This window comes from Panthera pardus, unplaced genomic scaffold (genome assembly GCF_024362965.1).
Source record: "Panthera pardus isolate Hobbes unplaced genomic scaffold, ASM2436296v1 HiC_scaffold_22, whole genome shotgun sequence".
Lineage (NCBI taxonomy): Eukaryota > Metazoa > Chordata > Mammalia > Carnivora > Felidae > Panthera > Panthera pardus.
This window is the reverse complement of record NW_026526788.1, coordinates 17936964-17946598: the sequence shown is the minus strand read 5'-3', so window position 1 is coordinate 17946598 and position 9635 is coordinate 17936964. Positions and strand designations below refer to the sequence as shown.

The window sequence follows — 9635 nt, the reverse complement described above, 5'->3', positions numbered from 1 at the left end:
TTTAATGGTTTTTTTTTTTTTTTTTTTTTTTGGAGAGTGAGTGGGGGAGGGGCAGGGAGAGAGGGAGACAGAATTCAAAGCAGAGTGGGGGAGGGGGGGACCCAAACACACCAACTGTGAGATCATGACCTGACCTGAAATCAAGAATGGGACACAGGCACCTGAGCCACCCAGGCGCCCCCAGATGCATCATTTCATATTCCCACCAGCAACGTGAACATTCCGCTTTCCGCACGTCCTCACCTTTTATCATCTTTTTCATTATCTCTTATTTTTTGAACATAACTGTTTTTAATATCCTTGCCTGTTTGATTCTATTTGCTCTGATCAGTGATTTTTTTTTTTTTTTTTTTTTTTACTTCTCACTATGGATTTTCTTTACCTCGTTTTTTGCAAACTTGGTAGTTTTTATTTGGCTGCTGGACACTGTAAATTGTGTGACGCTGGCAGCTGGACATTTTTGTTTCTATAAATATTACTTTGCTCTGGCCTGCCACTTACTCGGTGATGTGCTCGCAGTCCAGCGCTACCTGCTCCCTGCCGCGAAGGCACACGGGTCTGAGCTCTCAGCGCAGGGCCCGCGGCCGCTGAGGCTCCCATCCCGATGGGAGGAAACTGCCCCGGCTGTTTATTCCACATTCCCTGAGCCAGTTCCGGGAGGGCCCGGGGGGCGGACCCCCACCTCCTGGGCGGCCCCCGGCCCCCGGCCGAAGACCGCTGCGCTTCCGGGATACGTGTTCTTCCCGACTAAGGCCAAGCATCTGGTGAGGTAGACCCAGTGCTTTCCTTCACCCCAACATAGTTTAAGCCAACTGGATGCCGAGTGTCTCCCCAGAGCCCAAACTCAAACTTGGCCCTCGGTCTCCCGCTGGACGAAAACCTGCTCAACTGCGCTGCCCGGCCCACGCCACGCCCCCAGGCTCCAGCACCGCCTACGGGCAGGGCGCGCAGGCGCAGAGCGCCGGCGCGCCGGCCACGCCCAGCCAAGACCGCGCCGGCGCCAAACAGCCGTCACTCCAACGGCTCGTCGGCGCCTGCCAATCAGAGTGCACGCTGACCCTCGCTTCCCGCCCACTGGCCCGGTAGCCAATCGCCTGCCCCGGTGCTCACAGCGGCGAATTCAAAGCTCATTGAGGGCTGGACGCGGAAGAGCGGGAGCGCGCTGTCGGCGGGATGGAGGTGGCGGAAGACGGGGTGCGGGGCCCCGCGCTAGAGTGAGTGTGTGCTGCCGGGTGGCCGCCGGGGGCGGGCTGGGAGGACCTTGTGGGACCCCGCGTACTCCCGGGGTCCCTGGACCTCGCCGCGGGACGTGTAGGCAGGCACCCCCCTCTCCCTGCACGCACCCCGGCTGGGTCCCGGGGGCCGCTTCATCCCTGAGGACCCCGAGTCCCTGGACCTCGCCGCGGGACGTGTAGGCAGGCACCCCCCTCTCCCTGCACGCACCCCGGTTGGGTCCAGGGGGCCGCTCCATCCCTGCGGACCCCGAGTCCCTGGACTTCGCCGCGGGGCGTGCAGGCAGGCATCTCCCCCCTCCCTGCACGCCACCCAGCTGGGTCCTGGAGGCCGCTCCATCCCTGAGGACCCCGCGTCCCCTAGCGGGTAACACCGTCCAGGCATCAGATGTCTGGGAGGGTCTTTTAATTTTGGTCTGGACTGTGTCAGCGCGCACTCCGGGGGACTGTTCTACCCACACCCCTGCCTGCTGGTGAGGCGGCTCGCAGAGCCTAGAGCAGGCACCCAGCTCTCTGTCCGATCCCCGCCCCCAAATGTCCCCTGCCCGAGACCCCCTGCTGCCCATCGGAGCGCTGCCCCTTTCCTTCCCTATCCCGTATTCCCTGATGGCCTTCAGACCTTCCACCCAGTGGTTCCTCTTCCGTGAGACCTTTTCTGCCTGAGATCCTAGCCCCTTATCCTGACTCCCCCTGCTCTGCTTGTTTTTACTATCCCTTCCGTCCCCAGACAGCACTGCAGACCTTCCTGTAGATTTTGGTTTGGGCAAGACCCAGCGTTGTTGCGCACCTGCGAATGCGTCTGTGCGCACAGGTCGGCCAGGACTAGCGCCCCAGGAGTGTCCAATTTTCCCCTTTTTCTTGCCCCGGCAGGGCCCTGGGCAAGCTGGCACACGTCCTGGAGCCTACAGGCCTGCAAGAGGAGGCGGAGCTGCCGGCCCAGCTCCTGGCGGAGTTTGTGATGGTATGGGCAAGCCTGGGAGCTAGGGCAGCTCCGGGGTCCCCTCGTGGGGGTACTCGGCAGACGTCCCTCTTCTGCCCTCTCTCTGAACAGGACTCCCGGAAGAAAGACAAGCTGCTGTGCAGCCAGCTGCAGGTGGTAGACTTCCTGCAGAACTTCCTGGCTCGGGAGGACACTGCCCAGGGACCAGAGCCCTTGGCTTCTGAAGACGCCAGCCGTGAGCAGGAAGGGGGTTGGGGTGGAGGTGTGTCAGGTCAGCAATTTGGCTGATGGGAGGACAGAGGCCCCAGTGTGGCAGGCAGACAGGCAGGCTAGTCTCACCTTTGTTCTTGTCTTCGGTGGCTCCTTTCAGGGCAGAAGGCAATTGCTGCCAAGGAGCAGTGGAAAGAGCTGAAGGCCACCTACCAAGAGCATGTGGAGGCCATCACCAGGGCCCTGAGCCTGGCCTTGCCCAGGATGGAGGAGGCCCAGAGGAAGCGGGCGCAGCTCCAGGAAGCCCTTGAACAGCTCCAGGCCAAGGTGGGGCCAGGAGGAGGGAGAGGAGGGCAGGCATGCTGGGGTGGACCCCTGGCCACCTCCCAAATCCAACCAGAGAAACACTCTTCCTTCTTTGTTCCCCTTCGTTGCAGAAGCAAGTGGCCATGGAGAAGCTGAGAACAGCCCAGGAGCAGTGGCGGCTGCACCAGGTGGGTCCAGGCCCCTGGGGGAGTGTCCCTTCTGCACCCCTGCACGGCACTGGCCACGTCCTCTGCCCTGGAAACCTCCATTCCCTTCTCTGTGAGGCCTCCCCCCACGGGCCAGGTCCTCTTCCCATGTCCTCTGCCTGGAAAACCTTCACCCCCTTCTCTGTGAGGCCTCGCTGCTCGGGCACCAGCAGGGAGTTAAATCGCAGCCTCGCCACTGACAGTGTTAGGACCTTGGGTGTCCCCTGACTTCCTGTGCTGTTTCTTTGTCTACTCCATAAGCCAGGTGGATGACGTCATCAGTATAGCAAGTGCTTAAAACAGTACTTGGCACATCACAGACTAACGTTCGTTTGTGTTAGTCTTTCCTCCGAACACTTTGCACTAGAATAGCTCGTTCTGACCCCTAGTCCTCTCTAGGCCCCTGTTTCCCCTAAAGTGAGTAGAGTTCCTCTTTCCCTCTGTGGGTCTGCACCCCAAGTCGTGCCTAGGCTGGGGATTAAGAGTGTGGCTGAAGGACCTCCACACCTGCTGAGGCGTTTTGCTCTCACTCCGGTAGGAGAAGCGTCTGCAGCAGCTGGCGGAAGCTTCTGCGGAGGTGAGGCTGCGGCAGACGGGGGCCCAGCAGGAGCTCCGGCGTCTGCATCAGGAGCTTGGAGCCCTACGGCAGCAGGCGGGGCAGGAACGGGACAGGCTACAGAGGTGAGGCTGGGAGAGTGGGCTGCACACCCCCGTGTGGCCCAGTTTTCCTCCCTCACCAGCCACCTCTTCTCTGCAGGCACCAGACCTTCCTCCAGCTGCTGCACACCCTGCAGGGTCAGCTGCCATTTCCCGAGGCAGAGACGGAGCCCCCACGGAAGCTGGACCCTGCCGAGGATGAGCCCCAGCAGCGGAACACCGGGGATGCCGTGGGGAGAGACGGGGCTGGGCCATCCGTGGTGAGTGAGAGGTGGGCCGGGGGCAGGGCGGTGGACAGAGGAGCTGGGAGCCAGGCCTGACCCATCACCCGCACCGTGTGTCCCCAAGGCTGACGGCCCACCGCCTGCTGTGGACATAGGCTCGCTGTGGCTCCCTGAGGGGCAGTGCCACGGGAAAGGAAGCTAGAGCTGCACGGCGTCCCCGGACTGCAGGTATGGAGGGAGGGGCGGCCTCAGTCCACCTCCTCTCTGTGTCTGAGCTGTTGTCCCTCGGGGGCTGGAAGTGGGAAGGAGCAAGGATTCATCTTGTGGCTGAGGCCTAGCACCTCGCTCTGTGCCCAGCCTGCCCTGGGCGAACCCCTGTCTGTCTTCTCACCGTGCCCCGCCCCCATCCTTGTTGCGGGATGCTCGGGGCTCTGGAGTGCAGCCTGGTTTCTGACCGGGACCTGGGTGGGGTGGGCTCCCAAGCCTGGAGCTCTGTCTGTTCCCCCTTTTGTGTCCATGGTCACATGTCGGTCGGTGGGCAGAGCCACACGTGGAGCTAGCGGTACAGCAGGTGCCGGGACCAGTGTGGACAGAGAGCGAGTGGGTGGGGAGGGGCCTGGCTGGCAGCCCTGACGCTGCTTGTCCAAACCCACGGGAATCCAGCTCGCCGAGCGTATTCACTGGAGGAGGAGGATGCTTCGTGCAAGGCGGTCGGACGTGGCGCAGTGACGGAAGTGGTGATGGCGTCCCTGCCTCAGGCTGGCCCCTTGCTGCGAGCCGGGGCCGGCAGCCGCGGGTCTGGCTCGGCCGCGCACACCTGCCCGCAGACTGTGGTCCGCACAGACCAACCGGGATGAAGAGCAGCCCTGAGAGCAGAGAGAAGCCCTGTGTCTGCCTGAGCTCCTACTTCTGTCCGTATTTGGGTGTGTGTTTCCGTGTTCACTGTCTCCGTTTTTCTTGAGTGTGTGGCTGGTGTGGGCACACTGGGGGCACTGCTCTCTGGGGGACAGCGCGTCCCTGTGGGGAGTGTGAGGACTGCCGTGTGAGAGACACCAGCGACCACCCCAGCGGAAGACCCGTCGTCCATATGAGGGCGGGACCTTCCTGCGTGAGCGGGACCCCAGCGGCTCTGGGAAGAGCCTCGGGGGCTGTGTTTTCAGACGCCTTCCGGCAGGTGGAGACGGAGGGAGGTCTTTGAGTCCTGCTCTGGGCTCTGCTTCTCTGAGGGCCCGAGTTCCCTAGTGTTCTTTCAGACGTGTTGGCCCCGTTGTTTAGGTGTGAGATAGGTCTGATCTCAGAGGTGTTTGAAGACCCCTTAGGGCTGAGTGAGGGGTCGGGATTGAGGACGCTTCTCCGTCTACCATGTGTGAGGGAGCAGGCTTCTAGCTCCCAGGTGCCCAGTCCCACGCACCCCTCTTCTTGCTGGGGGGCTCCCTCCCCGACCTTCTGCCTTATCTCTGTGGCCTTGTGGGCCCTGGGATTTCTACACGGGACAGCAGGCACATCGGCCCTGGGGAGAAGAGCTGCTAAGGGGCGCTGGGGTGCGGTTGGGATGCTGTGGGGTTGCCCGGTGCCTCGCGCTGGTGGCTGATGGAGCCCGCAGGGACAGGAAGACACAGTCCCCGGAGCCCCCCAGGCCGCTCCCAGTCCAGTCAGGGAAGAGCTGGGTGGACGAGCAGTGATCACACGAGCACACCCGAACTTCTGGCAAGCAGGCTTCCCTCCCCGAGTGGGGGCGGGGCCAGTGCGCCCGTGAGGCGTGAGGCGTAGGGGAGGGCGGGCTGGTGTTGCACCGGCCAGTGTGGCTGCAAGACTGACCGACCAGCTAGGGGACCGGGCCTTATTCGCCGAGAGGAGCAGGGTCTGGCTGTAGCGGTGCTCTGTGCTCCCGGTCCCCTACGGACCATCCTGGGACCCTGGTCTCATACACGCACTTGGGCCTGTGGGCCTGCGGGCCTGCGGGCCTGCTGCCTGCCGGGGACTTGCTCTCTTTTCCACCTGCTGGAGGGACGGAGGCCAGTCCCTGAACCGCTGGTCTGGATGCCATTGCGCTGTCCTAACCGAAGTCTCCATGGTAACTAACACGGACCATCGGCTCAGTCCAGCACCAGAGAAACTCTTCTGGTTAAGAATAGTGTTTTCCTTTTAAACATGATATTCTTCTGTGGCGAAACACTGCTTTGCTTTTTCTTTGCTAGCTTTAATTTCCCGCTTCCCAGCTACTGTTACGTGTTTCTAGGAATTTCTCATTTCTCAAGCATATTGGTGTACCGTCATAGTATATTTTTTATTCTTTTAACGTGTGCACACTGTTGCAGGGTGGCCTAATGTGTATTCCTGATATTTTTGTGCCGTATCTGATGTTCCCTTTGATCTGTCTTCAGCTGTGCATTCATTTTCACATATTTAAAGATTCAGAATTGCCTTTTGTGACCTGCTCTTGTTTGTGTCTGCTCTGGTTCATTGGCCCATAGGCCTGGCTTGGCCATTTCCTACCTTCTGTTTCTAGGTGGAGAAGATGTACTTGTTTTGTGAACTTTTAATTTCTATCAGGTAATACACTTGTGTATCTGGTTCTTTGTTTTCTCAAATAAAATGTAAGGCTACACATTTCTTGTGGCTTTCTCTAAATATGTTCACATTCAGTTCATAGAATTTTCTATTTCCCATTGTTTGATTTGTGAGTTTCTTAGAAAAGTACTTTTGCAGTTTTCTCTGCATGGGAGGATAATCTTTCTAAGTCTACTCTAATTTGGTCAGAGAATGTCATCTATATAAGAAATCTTTGGAAGGTGGCAAGGGATGCGGGTAGAACCAGGAATGTGGTCTCTTGTCTTTTCTTTTTTTGTGCTTCACAGGGGTTTGAAAGGACGTCTGTTTTGGAATTGTCCCTTGTGGTGGTTTCTATGTGTCTGTCACATTTTGCTTGTTATTTTTTCAGTTTTTGTCTCCCGGATACCAAATTTTTTGTTTTCTGAATGTCATCTCCTGAGAGGTGTGTTCAGGTCTCCGAGTATGATCTCCTTATGATTCTGGTAGATTCTGCTTCCCCTGCCCTGCGCCTACTGTGTTAGGGCACAAGTTTACATGTGGGTCTTCCTCTGAGCCGGGCTGTACCACTGTTGACGGGCGAGTGTCTCTTAGCCTTGCGATCTGCCTGCGTCGGTACCAAGGAAACTGCAGCTCCCTGTGTACCTTTGCCTCGTCCGCCTCTCTGACAGCCTTGTGAGTTTCAACTTCTCTTCGTCCTTGTGTCGTGCTGTGTTTTTAGAGAGCGAGTGAACGAGAGCAGGGGAGAGGCAGAAAGAGAGAATCCCAAGCAGTCTCTGAGCTGTGAGCACAGAGCCTGATTTGGGCTCGATCCCATGAACTAGCAGATCATGATCTGAGGCAGAAATCAGGAGTCAGACGCTCAAACATCTGAGCCATCCAGGTGCCCCCACTTTTTATTTTTATTGCTTTTATACCACATTAAAGAATGATTTTTTAAAAGCCAGTTTCATAATTTTTCTATCTTTGGTTTTATTTTTTTATCATTTTGTTTTCATTCCTTTTATCTTTTTTCTTCTGAAGGTTGTCACTGGTTGCTACCCCAGTTTAGCTTTTGAGTTAACGTCTAAAGTTAAGTGTAAGAGTCTCGATCTTGAACAAGAAAGGAAGCTTGGCACCACTGATGGGTCAGCACACTCTTGACTAGTAAGATGGTTCCGTTCGGTTCATTACTTCCAGCCTGTTCTCTCCTCACAAAGCGGACTGACTCTTCCCTACATTTTCTGGTCATGTTTACTCATTCACTTTGGTTTTCTGCCTGCCTGATTTTATATGTCAGAGCTTTCACATGGGGTGATTTCCCATCTGAAATACATGTGTCGGACTTTCTTTTAGTTATAGGGTCGGTAGGCTGTGCAACACTTCACTGTTTCTTACTGTGAAATCCTTTTATTCTGTTCTCATTCTAGAAAGAGGTTTTCATTGCGTAGAGAATGCTTAGGGCACAAGGGCTTTCGTTTAGAACATGACTCTAGCTTTCACTGTTGCTGATGGGAAGTCAGCTGGCCGCTTAAATTTCTTCCTGTACATCTGGTTCGTTCATTTGTTCACTCACAATGCTTGTGGTTTGTTGGGCTTTCTAAATCTGAAATCGCCAGTCTTTTCAACAGTTTAGGAGTATTTTCAGTATCTTCTGTATAAGCTTCTTCCATACGAGTTAGACATCAATTAGATTTTCTAACTTTGTTCTTCATGTTATATAAACGTTCTTCCATATTTATAGTTACTTTTTTCTCTCTAGGATGCATTTTCTTTGTTTAAATCTCTTTTGTTAACTATGTTACTAACCTATTGGATAATCGTTAATTTCATTTTTTGTCATTAATTTTTAAGCAGCTCTGTTAGACCCCAGTCTACGTTATTTGGAGTTTTTGTGTTATTCTGGCCTACAGTTAGAGCTGATCCTTTCTGACCCTCATACAACATGTTCCGGTCTTTCCCCGGCGTTGGAAGGGTGCGTAGTTTCCATCTTTGCGGGCCTGCCTAGGTCCTCACCTTCCTCATGTGCTTCTTGTTTCTTCGTGTGGTTTATGTAGTTTTACTACCAAGTGTCCATTTTTATTGAACTTCGCTGTTGCGAATACTTTGTGGCTGGTCACAGGGGGAGAGCGTGGGTGTGTTTTCGTTTAGTAGCTCGTGGACGCACTAATGTTCCTTGTGTCTCTCCTACTTCTCATTCTTGCCGGTTGAAGACTCTTTTTCATTCATATTTCTCAAAGACTTTTTTCTATTTTCTCTTTCAAAAGCACAAGCTTTTGGCTGTATTTTAATACTGCTTTAATGTTCTTTCATTATCCTCCTTTCCAAGGTGCCACCCTACAATTCTTTATTGAATTCTATTTTTATGTGACTGTTTCCACCAGGAAGATAATTCTTGTCAACACTTGGATGGTTTCAGCAAAGTTAATCCTTTGCATTCTATCTTTACAATTTTAAAATTTGTAAAGCCGAGATTTCACTTTGGATATTCTACCCTACTGTGAAAAGAAAGCTATTCTAAAATAGAATAATATAAAATATGATATGTGTTAAATAATAACAAATTACATAATAATTAAAGAAAGCTATTCTGGCCATTCTGGTTAATACACACCATTCCTATCTTACAGAATTTATGCAACTTTTTGTATTGTAATTTTTATGGGTCTTCTTTGAGGCAATTATGCGTAAGTTTTAAAATACAGAGGATGAGGGGGTGCCTGGGTGGCTCAATTAAGCATGCGACTTCTGCCCAGGTCATGATCTTGTGGTCCGAGCCCCATGGCGGGCTCTGTGCTGATGGCTTGGAGCCTGGAGCCTGGAGCCTGCTTTGGATTCTGTGTCCTCCCCTATCTGTACCCCTCCCCCACTCGTGCTCTGTCTTCCTCTGTCTCTCAAAAAAATAAATGTTAAAAGAAATAAATACAGAGGGTGAGGGGCCACTGGGTGGCTCAGTCAGTTAAGCATCCGACTTCAGGTTATTGTCTCGCAGTTTGTGAGATCGAGCCCCTTATGGGGCTCTGTGCTGACAGCTTAGAGCCTGGAGCCTACTTCAAGTTCTGTGTCTCTCCCTCTCACTCTGCCCTTCCCCTGCTCACACTCTGTCTCCGTCTTTCTCTCAAATAAACATTAAAAAAAATTTTTTTTTTAAATACACAGGATGAAATAAATTAATTTCATTATTATTCCTAACCCAGTCTTTAAATGCCCCTTTTGGTACTTTGAGCACTGGGCTCTGAGGAATTTAGTGTTGGGGTCTTGATAAACTTTGCTTTTGAAATTTGGGATAACCTAGGCATTAGATCTCAGTCTCAGGAATCAATATCTTTTA

At 53.9% G+C, this 9635-nt stretch overlaps 1 protein-coding gene across 6 annotated transcripts in view; it reads left to right on the top strand.

Annotated features, from left to right (window-relative positions):
- Positions 1-1102: 1102 nt before the first annotated feature.
- Positions 1103-9635, top strand: part of ZWINT (ZW10 interacting kinetochore protein) — a 53958-nt gene continuing 45425 nt past the window's right edge. For 5 of the 6 annotated variants that reach the window (XM_053910282.1, XM_053910284.1, XM_053910283.1 and 2 more), the window contains exons 1-8: positions 1103-1214; positions 2103-2193; positions 2284-2407; positions 2543-2709; positions 2820-2876; positions 3433-3575; positions 3652-3811; positions 3900-4003. In XM_053910282.1, the coding sequence (XP_053766257.1) occupies positions 1174-1214; positions 2103-2193; positions 2284-2407; positions 2543-2709; positions 2820-2876; positions 3433-3575; positions 3652-3811; positions 3900-3977 (861 nt within the window). In that variant the 5' untranslated portion in view covers positions 1103-1173 and the 3' untranslated portion in view covers positions 3978-4003. Of the gene's footprint in view, positions 1215-2102; positions 2194-2283; positions 2408-2542; positions 2710-2819; positions 2877-3432; positions 3576-3651; positions 3812-3899; positions 4004-4438; positions 5521-9635 lie in introns of those variants that run through there. The other variant, XM_019429244.2, reaches the window with a different exon arrangement.